General features: G+C 36.2%; 2 protein-coding genes across 6 annotated transcripts in view; one reads left to right on the top strand and one right to left on the bottom strand.

The window, feature by feature from the left end:
- Positions 1 to 22540, bottom strand: part of LOC139982741 (uncharacterized) — an 88624-nt gene that overhangs the window by 12634 nt on the left and 53450 nt on the right. For all 3 annotated transcript variants that reach the window (XM_071995816.1, XM_071995815.1, XM_071995814.1), the window contains exons 14-15: positions 9206 to 9414; positions 2324 to 2400 (exon numbers count right to left, since the gene is read on the bottom strand). In XM_071995816.1, the coding sequence (XP_071851917.1) occupies positions 2324 to 2400; positions 9206 to 9414 (286 nt within the window). The remainder of the gene's footprint in view (positions 1 to 2323; positions 2401 to 9205; positions 9415 to 22540) is intronic.
- The window catches only part of LOC139982753 (uncharacterized), a 162779-nt gene that overhangs the window by 133257 nt on the left and 6982 nt on the right, over positions 1 to 22540 (top strand). For 2 of the 3 annotated variants that reach the window (XM_071995839.1, XM_071995837.1), the window contains exons 1-2: positions 18844 to 20288; positions 22055 to 22136. In XM_071995839.1, the coding sequence (XP_071851940.1) occupies positions 20286 to 20288; positions 22055 to 22136 (85 nt within the window). In that variant the 5' untranslated portion in view covers positions 18844 to 20285. Of the gene's footprint in view, positions 1 to 18843; positions 20289 to 22054; positions 22137 to 22540 lie in introns of those variants that run through there. The other variant, XM_071995838.1, reaches the window with a different exon arrangement.

The raw sequence follows: 22540 nt of genomic DNA, 5'->3' as shown, positions 1-22540 counted from the left end.
TTTAAATCGATGATATGTAGAATGAAACTGGTATATGTCAATTTAAATCGACATATACCAGTTTCATTCTACATATCATCGATTTATTTTACTTATCATCGATTTAAATCGATAATATGTAAAATAAATCGATGATATGTCCATTTAAATCGACATCTACCAGTTTAAATCGATGATATGTCGAATTAAATCGGTAGAAGTCAATTTCCGTGGACTTATACCAGTTTCTAGCGTCTCAAATTGACATATACCTATTTAAATCGACATATCATCGATTTAGCTCATTAACATATTCCAAATCCCGATTTCGGTGATGATTGACATGTGGAGATACATCACGTGTAGTCACCTGACAAGGCGGGCGAATAATTTAATACTTCCAAAATTACGAAGCCAGCAAGGGTGTTCATCATGGTTATGTCAATGGTAATTATGAACAATTACTTGCAAAAGATTTCGGTGTAACAATAAGGCTGAAAAAACTCATATGTCAATGTCGTGCAATTATCTCAATGTCAATGACGTGCAATTATCTCAATGCAAACTGGGCTTGTCTACTCAAACACGTGGCGCTATAGTATAGGAATACACATGCAACTGAATAGGCCCACAGTACGTACACAGATGCAATTACCTACTCCAGTTACACCATAAACAAAGATGATATTGTTCTGCAGTGAGGCCTACTGTAAGGTTACGTTTTAATGAAGCTAAATATATACCCATGGGGTTTAACAGTTACAGTATTCAAGCTCAAATCATGCATTCCACTGTGCTCGTGTTTATTTTCAATTATTCTCCCGCCTTGTCAGGTGACTACACGTGATGTATCTCCACATGTCAATCATCACCGAAATCGGGATTTGGAATATGTCAATGAGCTAAATCGATGATACGTCGATTTAAATAGGTATATGTCAATTTGAGACGCTAGAAACTGGTATAAGTCCACGGAAATTGACTTCTACCGATTTAATTCGACATATCATCGATTTAAACTGGTAGATGTCGATTTAAATGGACATATCATCGATTTATTTTACATATCATCGATTTAAATCGAAGATAAGTAAAATAAATCGATGATATGTAGAATGAAACTGGTACATATCGATTTAAATCGATGATATGTAGAATGAAACTGGTATATGTCGATTTAAATCGGTATAAGTCGATCTCCCATGATGTGAGACTGATGGCCCGCCACAGAGGCGGTGACGAAAATTGCGATCGTTAATCAATTTATCGCGATTAACGTCAAGCTACCTCATATACGAGGGAAAAAAAAAAGAGAACCCATCAATTGCAATAGAAAACACAGATTTGCTTTCGTCGAAGATGCCCTTTCTTTTAATGTATTGTTTCGTGTATGAATACCGAAAACGAAATTATTATACGGATGAAGAGCACTCGAAGCTGGGGGGGGGGAGGGGCACGTTCCCTCCCCGAAAAATATCTTCCCCCAGGTGCCCCCTCCCCAGATGCGATTTGTATAATGTTCAAAACAAACCTCAAACAAAAACTGTTTTTACAAAGGACGAAACGTATTATGTACATCAGTAAAACTTTTTTCTCCACCGACCATCACAATAACCAGTTGTTTTCTCACTAACCAGGTAACAGAGGCCCCGGCGTGAACCGCTAGTGCTTAAACTTTACTACTCCCTGTATGAACTTAAATGTAAAAGTTTCAAAACTCTTGTTTAAAAAAAATTGAAAAGTGAAAGGGTTAATTTCCGTTTTTTGTATAACTTTTTTATCCGTCTCAATTAAAAACATAAATATCGGACAGACTAAGCCCGAAAATTCTTGAACATAAAGTTACTTCAAGTTGCAAAATCTAGCACCAGATTGCATCGAAGGACCCTTAATTAATCAAACATTCCTCAAAAGGTAAAGGGAACCCACTCCCCTTAGATCCATTCCCCAGGAGAGCATTCACAAACATTGTGCTCCCTCTTATTAAGTGCTGTGCCCCCCCCCCCCTCCGATTTAACTGTCTGGCGACGCCACTGGTGCTTTGCTCTCATCAATTGATGTAATGATTACTCACAAAAACATCTTATAGGGCAGTGATCGCAAAAGAGCGAAATCAAATCAACTATGCATATCAATATGAAGGGTTGTTAAATATATATCATTCGGTTTGTTGTTAATTATCACAAGACTCTGTTTGGGTGTCTCCTTCATACAAATGCATTACTCTCTTTTATGTGAATCAACTACAATCAACAAGTCGACAGACATTCACATAGTGGATTAAGACTCCAAATAAATGTACGAAATTTGAAACGTGTCCATTATGACGTCATTGTGACAATACCTTTCACATTTCTTGATTTCAAGGATGATGGAATGTATCCAACCGGAATAGTGTCTGGCAGATCGTAAAAATCAAATCTATGGAGAGAAGTAGAGTAACCATCGTGCAAGATGTAGAGGACGTATGGGAATGTCCTCCTAATATGGTTTAATGTTTACCAAATAAATGAAAATAAGCAAAGTAAACAACAGATAACAAGAAAATAATCACACCTGATTGATAATTCTGAGCCTTGTACTTCAACGATTGCACAAAAAATAAAATAGAATGGCTATAGTAATGTAGATAATAATGATGATAGTTGGAACTGATGTATGTAAATGTATGTGATTGATAGTAACTGTGAAATGTACAGCCGTCCACATTACCAGAACTGGCGAAATTGTGCTTATGTATAACAATACAACAGTGTACACATAAAACGGATTTATACAGGCTCTTTGTAACAACCGCATGCCCTTTCCGCTCGGATCACGTGATTTACATCGTGTGTTATTTTCGGTAAATTTATTTGATTTTATAGGTCGTCTTCCTGACTCCTTTTCACCTTAAATGCGAAATAATATGTCTAAGATTGGTCGAGTTTACTTGTGAAATATGAAATATAGAAATAATGAATATTAAAGCTGAAATATTGTTTCTTAATCTCAAAATTGTTTAAGATACTACACAATAATTTCCAACGCAATGGCGGCGTGACAAACCTGCAAGAACGTGCACTGAAGCGGAGTAAGAACGAAAGGGATGAAAGTCAATTTTCTGTCCCTATTTTCAAGCAGATAGCGGTGGATCATGGGGGAGGGGTTAATGAGAGGGGATGTCCCCGTACAATATTTAAATTTGTGTTTTTCGAAAAGGGCTTTAGATGCAAATGATGCTATCATTTCCATTTATTAAACTACATTCGTAACTTCAATTTTCCTTTTTGGTGCAAAAACTTAAACAATTTTGGGCGGCAAGACGAATAGATAATGTGCGCGTCTGCGAGGTCAACAACCATCCAGTTATATCACATATGAAAAAAAAAACAATGTGAATACAAATATATGGCCTCTCAGAGAGACATTGCAACCACGCGCGTAGCTTACATGTTACTGAGGCGCCTGTTCATTACATTTTATTTCGTGGTTGCCCCCACCCCGCATGTAGCGCATATATTCTTGAGATGAATTTTCATTAAATTCTCTTTACGAGTCCCCTCCCCCCCCCAAAAAAAAAAAAAAAAACCGATGCGTGATGCAGGAAACCTATATAAAATTAACAATGAAATGACAAGAAACTCAACGGCACTGCTCCTTGGCTTGGAATATAGCCAAAAATTATCCACTGACGTAGGTCTGCAGCTGATTTTTTTTTTTTTCAGTGTCAGATCTGTGTAGAGAACTTTGAGCATGGGCGTAGATCCGTATTTGAAAGTTTGGGGTTAGAGCCTCACTAGCCAAAACTGTACTGTGTGAAAATGTTTAAGTCAATTAGGGCATGCATCTTCAGAAGTGTAGGGGGTGGGGACGACCGAACACCACCCGCCCCCCTCTTGGGTTCTACGCCAATGCTTTGACCTAATTGATAGGTATCACCTTGTAAATATCAGTAATGTATTAAATATAAGATTAATCCATATGGTACTGCTGAGATAATGTCGTTTCGAGGTTTCTACTTGTTGTGTCCTGTTTACCTCAAATGACTCTCAAAGTTCCCAAAATCATTATTAACATAATTATATATGCAATTAACCCACTTCTACTAAATATAGGAGAAGTTCGGGATAGTCGAACCTGATACCGTAAGGTCGTATTACAAACGTTTTCTCTCCATTTGTAGCGCTTTCTCTAAAGTTTGCCCCCTCCTCCACCATCGGCCCCATCCCTAACTTCGAGTACATTTACATATTTTTGGTGTTGCTCCCTTTGATTTTTCACCGTCGCCCATCGCGTACTCAAATTTACTGCCGGGAGGGGGCACTCTCCCAACTACCAGTTTTAATAACAAAAGTAGGATCTTTCCATGAACAAACGGAGGCCAATTTTCAGGTTAATCAGAGTGGAGAAGTATGTATGTGCCTAATCACCCCCACCCCCAGTTTTGTTCACGGCTCCGTCGCCCCTGACACGGTAAATGGACGGTTACATCGCAAACATTTGCTGTGTCTTTATACTGGTAACTAAAAGCAAATATACCAAATATATATGAATCTTAGTTTGACATGTGGGGGGTTAACAACACTCGTCTTTCCCCCTTTTTCAGCAAACCGCTGTTTTCATACCATCAAAAATATTTTCAGCCATTAAGAATCGACTACACATATATGTTGCATTGGGCCGATATGAATTAACCGATCCTGTGGTAGGGGTAGAGGGAGAGTGTGAAACATTGAACCTTTGTTGTAGCATATGATTGAGTTTGGCGAAATATTTTCAAATGAGAAATTCTAACAGAAGGATAACGTGCATATCTAAACATATTGTTCGATTCGGACTCTGACGTCAAATAAAGGTGACAAATCGAGGATGCCTTATGATAATTTCAAGGACTATATTTAATATCGCATATTTGATTGGAGGCTATTAAGCATTCTTTTTATAAGGGTTATCTACTAAGCTCGCACAATGCTTTATACAAAAACAAAAACATCAATACGATTTTAAACCATCTTATTATTATTGTTTAGCTGTTTGTAAGACACGCATACTATTTCTTCTCAATACATACTTAATGACCTTGTAACTTGTTTTCCTGCTAAATAATCTAACACATCGATACCATTCAACTGTGATTCGATTAGTGTTCGACCGATAATCGGTTAGATAATCCGCATCGGACCGAGCATCGGCAAATCCATTGCGCTACCGATTATGCGGAACCGACTATTACGTTCCACATAAAGGATTGTATTTTTCGCGCTTGTGATTCACCACAACCACAACGGGAGAAAAATGTAGATCATTCCATTCAACCCTTTTGAAAGCAGGGGAAAGTAACGGTATCGACAGTCCCTCACGCGAGATTGTTATATTGCTCTTCGATATACTATTCAGTTAACATCATACAGTATACACGAGAAAAGCTTAGAGGGACACATTTTTGTTTTCACTTCGCTTCTTGCAACTAACAAAACCTCCTTTTATCCATGTTTAACAATTGATAAGAAAGGTGTATTGTCTTTACTAAATATAAAACCAAAACAATATACTTTTTAACCACTTTGGCCTATTCACCGTTCGTGAAAATTGGATAAGGCTTTGCTCATTGTGGACTCTACGTACATTAGGCTAGTCTAAAGAGAACGGTCGGGCCTCATAACTGTTCAGATTGCAAATGCGCCCAAGTATTTACAAAGTCAATGGGACTTAATTGTGTGATTTCTCTCACATGTAGCTAATTCAATGCAGAAGCGCCATCGACCTACTGTGAATAATCGTTTGAAACAACGTTCGATCGGAAGTTTTCCCTCGCAGATGTAAACAGTTAAAAACTTTAAGCAAACGTCCGGGATTGTTTTATATTCCATGTCAGATTATATATTTCGATATCAGAATACGAAATTACGAATATTTTATTTCCGTTCGGTCTTTTACTTTATTTACGTTGGAGTTGCAACACTGATAATGGTTCTAATACCAGTTGGAACAGCTATCGTTAACTTTTTTCTTGCGTTTCGTAGCCAATGGCTACTACCCCCCCCCCCCCTCTGTAGTCTGTATAGCACTGCCATTTACTGTGTTGTGTTGGAAATTAATATTGCGACTCATCGTTATAAACGCACAGCGCCTTATATATGTATCACAGTGTTCTTCATTTGTCTTAGTGTGAAACGTTAAGTCGTGCATTTACTTCTTTCAGTATATTGGCCTAGAGGTTTGTAATCATGCATAGGCCAGTTCCATGAAAAACGATGAAATAGTATGTAATAGGCATCGGCCCAATTGTCATACGAACTAATCTGTAATAACGGCTTATCATATAATCGGTCGAACACTCAACACGATCCAGTATTGTCCGTTTATGGAAAGCGTTCAATACCGTAATTGCCAATATCTGGAGATAAACAATGGGAATAATAACACATACATTTTTTTTTTATTTAAATATACATTCACTACCTTCTATCTTAGTTAAATTATGGAGTACATAATAGTGTGTTATCTAGTCAGATTTCTACCAAAGAGAAGTCCAACTTGAATTCAAGAAGAGAAACTGAACATAACAAGAATCATTCCTTCTTTTAAACTTTAATCATAACTTTGTGTTGTCTATAAACCCTCTTCTATTCAACTTTTCTCTGATCGGTTTGCATGGGAGCATGTGGGGAAAACCAATGGAAGCAATTTGCAAAACTTATAAATAATAACCAACAATAAAGGCGCAACGTATCCATTAACGAGGCGTGTGACATAATATATGCTGTTCGGATGATTTCCACAATGGATGATTCATATATTCACTGATGTACACCCACTGACCTACTTAATGTATGTTTCCATGGTTACTTTGACACGTTCACTGACAATATTTGAGTGGTACAATGGACACGTGGCTCGTTGAACTATTTTTATTCATTGCTTTAACTGGTTCGTGCCATCTATTATTAATCTAATGAGGTATTTACGGGAGTTCCAGGTGTGTCATTCTTACTATTGACTTGCTTTACAAAACAAATTGTTTGAATCAATTGTCTGTATAATGTAAGCTTTGTGTGTATTTGTACAGACAACTATTGTAAGAAGCAGAGTAGGCCTACTGTGTGTACTAAACCGGAGATGATGTTATCGGGTAGAAACATGGAATGGATTTGAGGGGGTCTTTAAAAGCATACAGATGCATATTTATTAAGGGATGGCGAAGGGATGGGCGGTGGCGGGAACAGGTAGGGCGTTTAAAGGGTTGATGAGGTTAGACTAAACTTACTGAGGAGCAAACTGAACACGGGGATTGGGATAGAACACGAATAGGCTAGAAAGAGAACAATCATAGATGTTTATTACGTTGTTTTTTTATAATACGACCAAGCAATACTGCCAATGTATAAGACTCTCCAGTGACACGTTTTCCGTGGTTACATTTATTTTTCGAATGGCATTGACAATATGACATGTGCTGAATATATTTTTTTATATGGTATTTTTTATGGTATTTACTGAACAGTTCTTCCTATTTTTCTTTGTAGTGTTGGGTGCGGCGGGATCGGGCGACTTTCATATTTCTTTACTTGCTTTTAGTAACACGTAATACACTGTGGAACATATCAACTGATAACATGAACGTTAATATGTGAATGTGGAAATGGGAAAACTTTGTATGAGGTTGATCTGAGAAACTAATGAATGTGCAAAGTATTAGCAATATATTAAACTATATTCGTTGTGCAATAAATTTAACTCCTGAGTCTTGTCTGAAAAAAAGTATATTTATATATCAGCAAGGTTTACGTTTCTGTGTATAAAACTACAAACTATTCTTAGTAGGCATATGTAAAGGAAACAATGGTCATGAATAAACAAATAAAAAACACAATTAACTGACAATGGAACTAAGATATTGAAAACAAAATACTCGGTGACAGGAACAAAGGGGGTGATGATAGGGCTAGGATGTAAGAAGGGTAAAAATACAGTGAATAGGGAAACTGCAAAGACCAAGAGGGTATTGAATGTACGTTGAAAGGGGTCGCAATAGTGAAAGTGGATTGGTAAATGGATAAAATTAGATTGGTGTCGGGAATGTATTGAGTGAAACCGGTGTTCGAATGACTAATATGAGTGAAGGGTCGGGCGGGTTGGGAGTCAACAACATTCAATTGTTTAGGACAAAGTATGGATTTCATGGTCGATACAAATATCAAGTAATATTAAGTACAGGCATTTCATTTTTAATCAACGGGAATTTTTAAATGAACTTTACAACATTTAAAAATATGAAGGTCACGTGTCAGTGCTTTGTTTTTTATTCTTTAAAATAATAAGTGAAATCAAGTATAATTTAAATGATTTGGTATGACATTGTTTTACAAAATATACAGAAAACCTTGATGTCTTTCTGTTTGAATTAGTTTTACCGCTAGAATTTATGAGTTGCAGATTTGACTTAATGATGTATATTGTATTAAAAAAATAGCTAAAGAAACTTAGGTACAATTACTCATTTTTCTTTTCGTGTTCATATTTGTTTATTAACTTATTTTGATTAACTATTTTTGAAACTGCGAAAACAAAAACTGTTTATTGGTTGCTTGTTTGGTATATAGTTCAGTTTTCTTAGAGTAGTGTCATTTATTTCTTGGGTTTTGAACAATAAATTTATATGGTTTTGCTATCTTTTATTGCCATGATTCACTACTTTTATATTAATCATGTTAAACATATTTGTTAAATAAAATTAGATAATTAAACACATTTTTGGGAGATTTCAATTTCAAAAGAAACATTGATTACTTATAAAACTCAAAAACTCTATTTTAGAATATTCATAATACTCACTACAATTAGTAAAATCCAAATACGTTGTGTAAATAACTCTTGTTTGATCCTAATACACATTACTGTCATTCTTAACCAATTTCTGATTTAAAGTGTAACAATAATCCAAACAAAGAACGTTTTAAACAACCCCAACTCACCCCTTCAACCCTCTCTACCAACCCCCTCTCTAAAAATATTACCTATTAATCCATTGCATTTCGTTTTATTTATCTTAAAACCCTACAGAATTCCTTTCACGATTGCCAACTTTATTAATTTAAATCGAATTAAACTTATTAAATCCAATCTTTGGCATTAAAATACAACATTTACATTCTCTATTGTTAGTTTAATATTGATAACTATTATTAATTAATTCCATGTTTAACTGTTATGATGACTATAACATCTACACCGGAATACTTACTTCAGCTCCTTCAAGCTTGTACACTGTGCGGAGTAAGATAAGATGGCCCTCAACTCTCCATTAGTTAGTCTCCTGATGCTGTCATAGATCACCAGCTTCTGTAGAGAACTCAGGATTGAGAGAGAGAGACCAGACTTAAGGATAAGGTTCAGACCAGACTCATCAACTCTAGGAGAGCAGAGGGATATATCCACACAGGAGATATGAATCTAGAATGAAAGAATATAGTTACTGATAATAGCGTAGATAGATAAATAGATTGTATTTGGTTAGGATAAGGAATAGAATAGTTATTATGATATTATAAACCATAAAAAAAACGACATTAAAATAAAGGAAATTAAAGCGATTAACAAGGACAATTAGGTTGTGTTAGTTGTAAAAAGGAATACATTTTATGGGACAGAAATTAGGAGTTGATTTTAGGGGGAATCGAATACAGACAGAAATAAATGGTTTAGATTGGAGAAAATAGATCGGTTATGTAGGATTATATGATTATTTTTTATTGTTTAACGATATCATGATTAATTAAAGGCTTATAGCTTGTAAGGTTTAATAAAATAAGAATGCAAGGATACAAATGAACAGAGTAAAGCAATTTTAATTTATTAATCAATAGGAAACACATATCAAAGACGGGATGCATGGTTACACAGATTGGGTAAGCAAGAATTGAGATTATTCTATCTTTTGAAGAAAAACATTGATAACATTTATTAATTGTGTTTTTAATTTTGACCTTTTAGAAGTAAAATTCAGAAATAATTTAAGAAGAACTTTCATAAAGAAGAACTTTCAGAAGTAATTTAAAATGTAAATTGTAGTCACTAATGTAATTGGAATCATGAAAAGGAAACCTCAACTTTAACTTATGCGACGGTTTTATAAAGTTTAAAGATTGTTGGAAGAATTTATGGTTAAATAAATAAGTTGTTACTAATAATTAAAATGTAGATGTAGATGAATGTCATGCTTCAAGAGAGAACGGTTGATGAGGCTTGAGTATAATAATACAGAGAATGTAATAATGTATTAATTAACAAATAACTTAATTATTGAACCAAATCCTACGATTCAACTTGAATTTTAAATATATGAAGATATAGATTATATATAAAGATTTGTTTAAATCATCTCGTCTATCTCTGTTTAGTTCTCCAACTATTAAAAACTAATATATTTTATTTAAATACCATCAAATGGAATTTAACGATTTTACTGAATATCAACTTCATTCCTACGTTACTGTGCTGAGTGTGACTTAACTTCTAGTGGATTTTTTTCAAAAATTATTGTTTTCTTTCTTCCTTTGTGTTTGTAGATATTCCTAATGGGGCAATGTTTTTGATTTAAACTTCTAAAACGTTTTTTTTTTTCTAATTAAATAACACCATCTAATTTTTAAAATATATTTCTTTAAACATAATGTCATGTAATGATTTGAAATACTTCGTATCCTTGAGTGCTTAATCAAATTAAATAATTACTACAGACTTTTCAGTTTAATCGGGTTGATTGGGTCTTCATTGTAATGTCTTGCTACTATAGTGAACAGTTAGCGGACAAACCTAAATTAACAAACACGAGATAAATCAGGTAATTACAACTTGAATGTGAGGGTGGCGCCCTTTTAAGCAAACATCTGTTATTGATTGATACAAGTTCAAACTATTTGCGCACTTTCAATTTTAAAAATGTTTTAAGTTTTAAACTTGGATGATATGGACATATCTCTGTAGCCTTCAAATGACGTACTACTAAAATTAATAGACAAAATAAAGAGAAAACGAGGTGTAACTGTAGGCGGAGGACACAACGTTCGAAATACTGCCAGAAAGACATTAACGAAAGTTTTCCTTTTTAATAAATATATATTTTTTAATCATTTTGTAAGATATTTTGACCTAAATTAGAATATGATTGTACAGAGGTTGAAATCTCTATATTGAACACAACTATATTGCACATTTAGTGTCAGGTATCTTGGCAGGAGTTAGGTCTTTCAACTTATAATCATTTAATAAATAACATTATTTCGGACAGCCTGCTTGGTAAAACTCTGAGCTTTTTATATACCTTGCTGTAACTTCAGACCACGAAAATTGAATAATTTAGGTCCTTAAAATGATCACTGTGGATTGCTACATATTGACTTGTATGGACGCCTAATCGACAGAGTTATGCAAGAAAGAGTTAGAACAATTTAAGATTTAAGATTTTTAAAAGAAAACAAGTTTTCTACAGTTTGTTTATGTTTATTTTCTCAGCTAGAATAAGTAATTATTCGCGAAATAAAAGTTATTTTACGTCTGCCAGTCGAGAATTTTAATGACTAGTTTCATGCTATGCTTAAGTATATAAGCTTTAAAGCAAACTCAGTGATCCGACTGTATTTTATGAAATGGGGGTGTAGGCGGTTTTACACTATCTAACGCAACGTAGTGGCCAAGAACCTGAAGTATTTTTAAGGGAGGGCCCGAAGAACATGAACTTATAGCATGCTCCTCATGGTGAAACATAATTGCACCTATTAGGTGAATTGAGTGTACTTTTAATAGTAAGAAAGACTAGCGTAGGTTCTTATGACCAACTAGACCGGTTTTTGCTCTCAACTTTTATAGGAGGAACTTCATCAGTAGTAAGCCTTTGAATATTTTATATTCGGCATGAGCGTCTCGTTCTCAAAATGCATCTATTTTCTGTGCACGAGTTTTTATGGACTCATAGTGCATCTATAAGAGCATCTAACAGAGCTTCGTGTGAACCTTGAGAGTCAGCTGATTCTTCGTTAGTACGAAACCTTGAGTTAACAAGTAAATCTTTGAGATTTTGGGCCCTTTTATAGGCAAGAATCGGTTCTTTTGGAAACAGTTTGGATAATTCCGCGTGTTGCGAAATTAAGTGCCAATGTTTCAAAAGTGTTTTTTTTTTTCAAATGCGTGGTTTTGATGTGGGGTGTATAGGTAAGTTTGGACACCAGTGGTGGGTCCTTTTGTTTAGGATTGGTAGTGAGGTATTGCCTACGGTTTTCAAATTTTATGCCTTTAGCGGCTGTGGCAATTTCCTCTTTCTTATAGTTACGGAGTAACAGTTTCTCTGTGAACGCATTCTTTTTCTCTAAGAAGTCAGTCTCGTTGTTACAGAGACGTGCGTATCGTAATATTTCCAACTAAGACTAATATTTGTTATTATTAATGAGTTAGATTTTCCAAGAAAGTCTTCTTTCTGAAGTTATGCCTACTATGGTGATATTTGACTGAATGTTTAAGACTTCTAAGATAACCATAGCCAATGTTAGTTTTGCCAATTGCTAATTAGGCTATGGCCTGGTCAATATATCAATTCTAGCCTAGGCCTCTATACCATACCGTTAAATTTTCTCACTGATCAATATTATTGTTTTAGCTATTAGCATGGTGACTTCGAAGTTCGGACACTTAAGACTTAAAACACCCCAAAACTAAATCTTCTGGTATAAATCACCAGAAAATATACTTCATATGGTGGGAGAATTGTGTTATAGTACGATACACAGCCAAACTTTCTTTCCTGCAAACTGTTTTCATGTTGTTTTTGATGAAGATTCTTCGTGATTGTGGAACTGGTATTTCTTTGCTAGAGTACTGCGAAGTTCGGACACGCAACCCACAGTGTGGGGCTGGTGATAAAATTGGTGGCGCAGTAATTATAACAGACTTCATAGATCTTCGTCATTTTATTGACAAATATGTAAGTAATTTCTTGCACACGGGTCATTTTGGAGAGAAAATAACTGTAGCTTCGTACTTTTTGGTGAAATTTGGCTCTTCCTGTAGGTTTTCATGGTGAAGATTCTTCGTGATTGTGGAACTGGTATTTCTTTGCTAGAGTACTGCGAAGTTCGGACACGCAACCCACAGTGTGGGGCTGGTGATAAAATTGGTGGCGCAGTTGCTCTTTCAGTAATTATAACAGACTTCATAGATCTTCGTCATTTTATTGACAAATATGTAAGTAATTTCTTGCACACGGGTCATTTTGGAGAGAAAATAACTGTAGCTTCGTACTTTTTGGTGAAATTTGGCTCTTCCTGTAGGTTTTCGTGGTGAAATCGTGTATTTCTTAGGGTGTCCGAACTTCGCAGTATGCCGAACTTCGCAATACTGACTATACTATTAGCAGCGGTTTCCTCTCCAAAAAATATTCCAACCTTAAAATCCAGTCAACAGGTCAACTGTAACGTAACAAACAACTGCATGAAACAAGCAACATCTGCAACCTCCACCAATATCACACTAAACCATTCATTGTCAGTGATATATATATACACAGGTATTCAATAGCATGAATCACCGATTTCAAATACAGGTGTTTCTTACATCGGTCTACACATTTTGGCGCCAATAAAAGAAAATCAGCATTGTTAGAGAAACTTAACGTTGTACATGCCCGGTGGAAACAGACAGTTGAAAGAAATGATGGCAATTGGGTATATAGTAAGAAAAGAGTCAAGGCTCCCATGAAATTCATCAACCCGATGTTTGAAGACTAATTTGCGTATTGTTTCTCATGAACCTTTTTTTCTAAATTTCACTTTGATGCCAATTAAGAAATTAATGATGAGATGATACAGTTTTGCTATCTTGCAAGCCTGAAATTAAAAATAAATTAGAACACATGCGATGTGGAAAATAGAAAACTTCATCTAAATTATTGCAAGAACAAGTACAGTAAGAACAATCGAATCCTAAGAAAATGAATTATTGGAATAATAAAAAACTGCCCGACTTGCCTTAAAAAAAATAACCGCGCGTGTTCAACTTGTCAATGTCAATATCGTAATAGTAAGCATCGGCCATTACATCGCATGCCATCGTGTACAGTACAGTCCGTGACAGTTGCGCAGTTGCCCCCCCCCCCCCCTACACCTCCTTCGCTTATATGTGTAGTGTTCGGTTTCGGAAATATCTGCTATTTTTTTCATTTCCTTCAACGAAGTTTTATAATAGCCGTTATAAGAAGTTTTAATATTTGTACACCAATAAATTAACTGTGTCTGAATTTCCGAAAAATTTCCTGACCAACATTCTTCATCATACTATCCTCTACTCGTGCAATTTTGACCGGTCTGTTAGGGGTTGAAGGAGGTTTTTCTATATTGGTTGTCCATAGATTAAATTTTGTGAAACATTATGGGTATGTTTTGAAGTGAGTTTATTCACGAGAAATGTGAATTTTCAAATTCTGAACAAATAATAGGCTTAAAACCTTGAACAGTGGGGCTGACGGGTATTGTGGGCCGCCAAAAGCAATGATCCACAGAACATGCGATGAGGTCGAACATGATTTGTGACTGGTGACAATCTTCAAGAAGGTTATGGATGGAACAAAAAAAAAAAACTATTGGGAAATACTTGGTTCTCAGGCAAAAGTGTTCATCTGGTTGGTCATTTTCAAGCCCGAGAAGTGCCATTTCCGGTGATCTGGGGGGTATCAAAACCACAAATTTTCTTATACGCTCCGCGCCAACTGATGGTGGCGCTCCGCTTAGATGGTAATTCGCGCCCCGGGTTTAGAAAATCCTCGATACGCTCTTGCGTATATAAGCAAATGGACAGTAACACGAATTCAATACGAACGTTCACGCCAAACGAACGAGCGCTTATGAACTAAAAGAACAGATGGCGCTGTTTCGGTTATCCTTGACCGTGGTTTGTAACGAACTGTTGTTACATCATATTGTATGAACGACACTTCATTCCAACAAAGCTGTACCGTGCTTCACAAGGTCAGTGAACAGCCCTTCAAGCAGTATGGAAAACCACGATCTAACCGATGCCGTTGAACAGCTGCGCCAGGCATCAGCTTTATTCAGTATTGTATTAACCACCCTAGAGCAGTCAGTTGAGGGTGATACTCTTACAAGGCACCATGTAACTAGTAATACTAACCGATACGGTACATTGCCACTTACAGGTTGGACGAATTACTTTTCTGACCTAATTCACCCTCTAATATCGGTATAACGAACGCTATCCTTTCCTTCATCATTCAAACTGATTCTGCGCGTTTTATCACTGATAGTTTGAGTATATATGGGCCTGATGATATGACGCTAAGACAATAAATGTCTATGCAGCAAGGACCGCTTCGACATGCGCCGTTGCCGTGTGCTGAAGGCGTTCCTAAAAGTATCTAAGAGGCGGGCTAAGTATATCGACTCTGTTTGTTTTGATTTTGCCCGCTGTTTGTTTTGATTCTGTCGCAATGTTCACTTTGATTCTGTCCCAACGTTCGTTTTGATTTATAGGGAAAACTTTCAAACGTGGGGCGATCTTGCATTTAGTTCGCGCAGTCATGTCGTTCATCGACGGCTTAGTGTAGTTTTATTTGGTTGTTTAGTCCTTTGAGTTCATATTTCTCTTATTATTATTAAATCGAGCTTTACAGTCGATATATCACTATGTGGAGATTGTGTTAGCAAATCGTTGTTCTCTTGAGATTCTTATCTATTTTTTTTCCATCTGTACATTTTTTCTTCTCTTTTAGCCTTGTTTCAATATAAAAAGAAATCAGGTTATTTGTAAGATAATGTTAATTTACTTCATTTTGGTCTGTTCATTTGTTCTTTTTTTGTTTGGAATGTTTCATCTCCATATCTTTCAATATATCTGTAATGCACTACATTCTTATTATTGTTCCTTTACATCATTTTTCTTATCTGTTTGTCTCTTGTTTCGTCGTTGTATTTTTTGCCCAAATGGCCGCCTATACGGATTTTCTGTTGGCGATTGGAAACGACTTGGACAAGTCTCAATTACGCAATCGAAAACAAAACAGCGAAGCATTTGAATCCGCTTTCGAAGAACTACTTCCCAGTTTGTTGTGATTCCCCACAGCTTACAGTTCTGGTTTACCAAATAAGAAGACAATGCAGCCTTTACCAGATGGTGAACATGATACAGTGAGAAACAGAGTCTATCGCAACTGTCAACGCCAAAAATCCTCGTATCGCATGGGCCTAACGAAACGTTAGGGCCGGTTAGGCTAAGCACAGACAATGGCAGGGAGTAACGTTGAATTTTAAGTTGAGGCTACTATTGTACCACAGTGAAGTGAGCCTTACATTCAGCCGCATCATCTGTACGTTCTCCGCGTTGAAGTGAACGTACACAGTCGGCCCAGACGATTGTGAATTCGTCACCTGAATGTCACTACGGTAGCCTCATATCGCCTTAACATAACACAGCTCTCCCGAAAGTAGAAAAAGTAACGGAATAAAAAGACAGGAAGAGAAACAATGTGTAACGACACGTGTCACCCTCGAATTGCGGAGGAAATTTTGATGATTGACTTTTTTGTTATAAATTCAAGTATAATTGAGAATGTTTCATTCAAAGTTGAACTTACAACTTTCTCTTCTCTATCTTACCGCCTTTTCAGATTGTTGAAATGAAGTCGTTCCACCAAGACATTCACGTACTATTTCTTCAGGGAGCTCATGGTTTACGAAACTCCCACTTGATAGACACTGCACAAATGGGACAGTACCGCAATTTCTAAATTTAACTTTGTAACTTGAAAATTTTAAGCAGGACGAAAATGACATTTCATTTTTTCAAGAAAATATGACTCTTCTTCTCAAAGGCTCTTACTGTTTTCCTGTTTACAAAACTTCTTTTCAATGTCGGAAAGTAGTGTAAACTAATGCTTAACATGATCATTTTCATGCGATTCTCAAACCCATGGAATCCAGAACATTAAATAATGTGAAAAGAAAATAACTTGGGATAAGTGGGCAAGTTATGTAATGTTTTCTAACTGATATCAATAAAAGTGACTAATTTCGACTTTTATTACAAAACAAAAGAATATGCGGCTAACCTCCTAATATTATTTGCACACATACAAAATCGTCCACTTTAGATATTTGTTCTATCGAATGTGCTCTATTCATCGATATTAAAATCATTCTAGTCACCAAACGGGAGGGGGTCTACCATCCATGACAATGTAACCATTTTCGTAGGGATAACAATAAAAGTCGCTACATTTTGACATTTATAACAAAAACTCGAATGTGCGGCTAACCTTCTAATATTATTAACACAAATACAAAATACTCCTAAATTTCAATATATGTTTTATTGAATGTCCTCTATTCGTCGATATTAAAATCACTCTAGTCACCAAACGGGAAGGGGGTCTACCATCCAGGACAATATGCTTTTTTCGAAGGGATAACAATAAAAGTCACTACATTTCGACATTTATTACAAAAAACTCGAATGTGCGGCTAACCTCCTAAAATTATTTTATTTTATCTTGATGGATTACAAGCATAGGCCTAGGAGGCGCGGGGAGGGGGGGGGGGGGGGCTGGGGGGCTGCATTCCCATAACCAAATATTTTGGTGAAAATTCGGGCAATATGCCGAGAATTTTTCGGGTCCCTACTGTAAGAAAAAAAAATGCAATGTGTTTTTCAATGGTTAAACTTTAATTATTATTATCATTACTATTGTAACGACCTCCCTAAAATTCTAATCAATATGGAAGGGTAATAACACGGCAAATGATTGTATGTAAATTGCATGCGATGTACGTAATAACCGATGCATGCCAATATGATATGCATTTTAATTAAGGTGTTGAACGCGCGCGGAGCGCTTGAAAAATCCTAGTTGTATTTTTCGGGGAAGTCGTTACACCCCCTTCCCATCCCAAATCAAACTGGGCTCCTACGCCTATGACTACTATTTTAATTTTTGCGTGGAATCACAGTTTCTTTTTCTTGTACTATGTTCATCAAATATTTACCATTTCATATAGCGCTTGCTAAAAGTTTCAATATTTGTGCAAGTGCTTGAAAAAAGAAATCGTTTTGGATCTACATGTTTCTCGAAGCAAATTTATTTGGCGTTCAAAACCTATATGACCCGAAAGTGTAGGCTAGACTATTGCTTTTAGTTGCACTTCAAATCGCAGCAAACAACAGACCCAAAGTCGTTTATAGGTAATGAAGTTTTGTGACACTCAAGCGCACATAAATATTCAAGGCAAAATTCTTTTGCCTTCTGACAAGAATGTGACTTTGTACTTCAAAGTCCGGGAAAGGATTTAAAAACATGCCTGAAGGATCAAGAGACAAATTAACTTAGCCCTTTTGCCTTACTGTTAAATATCAGGGAACACCTACTGACCTACATGTTTCCAAAATAAAGAACATGTAATTTCCTTTCAAAAAAAGACCTGGCAAAAGGTAAAATGGACAGCTATGGAGCTTGCCCAAATGTTTGCCACTGAAGATATTCTACGATTAAACAGCATAGAAATAACACAGGCGCAAGATGAAATTAGCATTTTACACTAAACACTGCAGTGACAAATTGGGTAAAGACAAAGTGTTATTGATCATGGCCATTAAACAGCACCGTAGTAATCACACACGCCCCAAAGTGAAGGTAATATATATACGCGGTGCTGAGCGTGTATGCTAACTTCATCCTTGCTGAACTTTTGGTGAGTTACGAATGTGAGGCTGAATGAAAGGCTCACTTGACTTTTGTTACTATTGTAGGTCTTATCGGTTCCAGTGTAATTCCGCCATAGGGGTACGTACATACCAACATGCCTACCGCCATAGGCTTTGACCCTTTCCGCCACGGCGGAAAAGCTGGAAACATATGGCGGGAAGATATATTTTAGGAATGGATTTTACACAGGAATGTATCTGTGAAACTTTAATCGATTTGCGTGAAAGGGTAGGTACACGGTCTTCAAATGTGACAGTTCGCTGCATAGACTGAATTGTAGTTAAGACAAGATTACATACAGTCTTTAATTCATTGAATAGTTTTAATTGTAAGTCCGTAAGTTGTAATACACTGTCTTCTAATATATAATAGTTGGTTGAATAAATCAAATTAATTTAGGTTGATTGTTTAATATTAAAAAGACCAAATTTGTGGATTTTGCGGGACTAGGTAGTGTGAAGCGAAGTGATACATTGCATATATGCCTACAGTGCACCCATAATAATGTGCTCTTTCCGTCATACAAAAGTGCTTTAAAATACCGCCATGGGGGAAACATTGCAGAACTTTTTTCTTGGCGGAATGTACCGATGGCAGAATGACACGGTCCCCGACTCCCCGGTCTATTCTTTGGTCCAATCTATAGAGAGAAATGCAACTCTGGCCTAGTCTAAGGACTTCAATAGCAGTATCCAATAATCCAAAGCCAGAATAAAGATAAAACATAACATAGGCTCAGCCTAAGCATGTTTAGGTCTAGGCCTACAGAAGCTGTAGTGTAGTATTATGCCTAGTCGATGCCTTTCAAAATATACTTTGATCAAATTTACCAATTGAAATCCGACTCTTCAAGTACTCTGGAGTTGTTTCCTTTTCTGGAATATTGTGGATAAAATTTGAGAACTTGAGAACAGCAAAGTTCAAATGAAATTCAAGGTTTACCAGCTCTAGAATGTGATTCAACATTCCATCATACATGTGTTATTGTACAGTAGTTGTGTCACCCAAACTACTGCAGCATTTTACACCCTCCTTTCTAGTTCAAGCAACAGAAAGTTAACTTTTTCAGATGGCCGCACGCGGTTTGGGCGAGTCTTCAATGCCTTTAATATCACAAATCGTATATTTTTTGGTAATTTGCGGACAATAAGCATAATGTCTTTGAGATGGCCAAGTGCTATTAACATGTTAAGATGATCATTCACAATGACCCGTAGTGCTAATTGGCACTGAAGTTCCATCTGGAACTGGCTATCTACGTATACAGAAGTTCCATAAAACGTTCAAAATTGCTGCCATGGGTACTTTTGCTGTGTGTAACCTTTTTTTCTAGAGTCATTTGCCAGTGAATATATCTGAATAAGTAATTTGATTATGTTATTGTTTCACTTTTGTTTTAGAAGTCACTGAGGCTCAAAACGGCTCCATGATGTAAAATTCAACCATAGGAGAAACCCCCTAGTGAAGATGAAGACAGAGACTGTACTGGATAGATGAGATCAGGACCTATGAAGCTATCAAGCTTCTTTCAGTATCCTACACTTCTTGACTCACATAATGAGGAATGGTAAGGAAGTTTGCTTGTTTGTTGTGACTGGATTTACCAATCTGCCTTAATAGTTGGTATTTATTTGATTCATTGCAAAAATCTGAAAGTGAACTTAAAGTACCAATGTTCCAAAATTTGTCTCAAATACTGCACTTTCTTCCTCCCCATCCCCCCCCCCCATTCCTTCCAAACCATTATTGGTATTGGATCCTCCCTGCAAATAAGTAAAAAAGTGACCTCTGCATGAAGTAACTTTTTGTCTCGTAGCCCTACGAATAACGTATGGCAGATAACAAATTTCCTGGTATAAATGTTCCCTTTATTTGTATTTAAATTAACATTTATAACCTGATAGTTTGTTGCCTTACATAATGATGAACTCTGTATTGTTTAATTCTCTATGTGATGCCAATTGGTTGAACCCATACAGTAATTGAGGGTAAAATGTAAACAATATGTCCAGAAGATTACTACTACAGCAATCGATTAAAGAAAAAGCTAAAGAAATTAATCTTAATGCTTTGTTGTGTGCCTTACAGTAGGTGCGTGTGCTTTTCTATACTGGAGCCGACTAAAGGCGGGGGGGGGGGGGGGGGTGAAGGAGCAAGCATGGGGAGGAGGTTTAATTTCCTTCTTACGCTTTTTCGATATCATGTCATGAAGACATGTCTTTCTTGCATATTTGAGACCAGAAGACTATGTTTACACTATTAAATACAGACTGTACATGTACACCCAGATATGTGTATTGTACACACTGTACTGGTTGTCAATTGACATTCATTTTATAGTCAGCCTTTTAATTAAATGAATTAAACCAGACAAGTGCATTGCAAGTAGTATTGTTAATATGACATCAAAAACTGCACAGTATTGAATTGAATGACCTCGAAGTACAACCAGGCTCAAAACATGTGGAACATCAATACAGGCAAAAAACGTTTTTTGGTAAAAATCCCAAATGTTGAGGATTTTTCATTCAAAACAAGGTAAACACCCTCCTGCAATTATGTGTACAAACAGGGTGGTACTATACCTCTTCCAGAAAAAAAAATCAGATTTTGTCAACATAACGCGTTTTGACTTATTGGCTGTCAAAGACGATCTCTTTTGTACATCAACAACTTCATATATTAATATTGAGAAAAGCTAGAACCCTGAAATTTGTTTAGGTGTATTGAACTTTGTACTAATAATTAAAGTATAAAACCCTCGACCCCTGAATCGCAGCATGTAATAGCAACTTTAGAGCTGCATTACTTGCAAATATATTATAGGAAAGCATTGTAATCATTATTTAGTGATGTTTGTACGAGACATGATAACCTCTGAAAGAATCAAGTACCCTGAAGCAACGGTTTAGGAGCAATTTATCACTGAAAATAGCACATTTTAGAGTGAAAAATACAAAAATTTAATATTTTGACACTTTTAATTTGACCTAACTCCACAAGACAATGTTTTTGTAGCCTAATTTTATATTCCAGTTCTATGGGTTAGACTCTATAGGTACAGTATATGTAATAGAAAGGTAGTAGGATGTTTAACTGCTGAGATAAAAGACCTCAAAAGTCAAGAAAATGACAAATTGCAGGATTTCCACGGTGTGATAATACAGCCAATTTTGAAGCAATGCAACTGAAATTTCAGAATATGCTTATTTTATGGTGTTTCGATCATACAATAAATTTGGGCATTTTTGGGGAGGGTGCAGCAACAGCCATCCGTGATTTGACACAGAATAACCTCATGACCAAATGCTTTTTGTTCTTTCTCATCATCAGGTAAACTTCAGTTATTCAGTCCTGAGGTCAGCCAGTTTAGGGATTTGCCAGTTTCATGTGCAGATTACAGCCCTTGAAAGAGGTGTGTACAACAAACAATAAACATAAGCAGGGTAATGATTACATGGTCCACCACCTGATTCTTACCCCCACCCCTAACCCCTTCCCCTCTTCAATGGGAATGCAAGTGTTTAAGTGGATAAGTTTGCTCCATAATTTATCAGTTCATTCAATGTAAATATCCCCACCGGAACGTCCCTCATCCAGCAACCCCCCCCCCCTTATCAATTCCAATCACTGCAATACAAGTCATAAAATATGAACAATCTAAGTCTTAGACTGAATGATTCTGTGAGACCATTTTTGTTCAGTGTTTCTATAATTGTAGCATCATCTCTACAAATTGTACCATAATTGTAAGTTTCAAGAGTAAGACATTCTCATGTGGTTTCTATATTTTAGCCAAGAACATCTCTAATCTTTCAA

Source organism: Apostichopus japonicus, chromosome 16 (assembly GCF_037975245.1).
Source record: "Apostichopus japonicus isolate 1M-3 chromosome 16, ASM3797524v1, whole genome shotgun sequence".
Taxonomy (NCBI): domain Eukaryota; kingdom Metazoa; phylum Echinodermata; class Holothuroidea; order Aspidochirotida; family Stichopodidae; genus Apostichopus; species Apostichopus japonicus.
The sequence above is the reverse complement of the archived record's forward strand: the minus strand, read 5'-3'. Positions and strand labels throughout refer to the sequence as shown.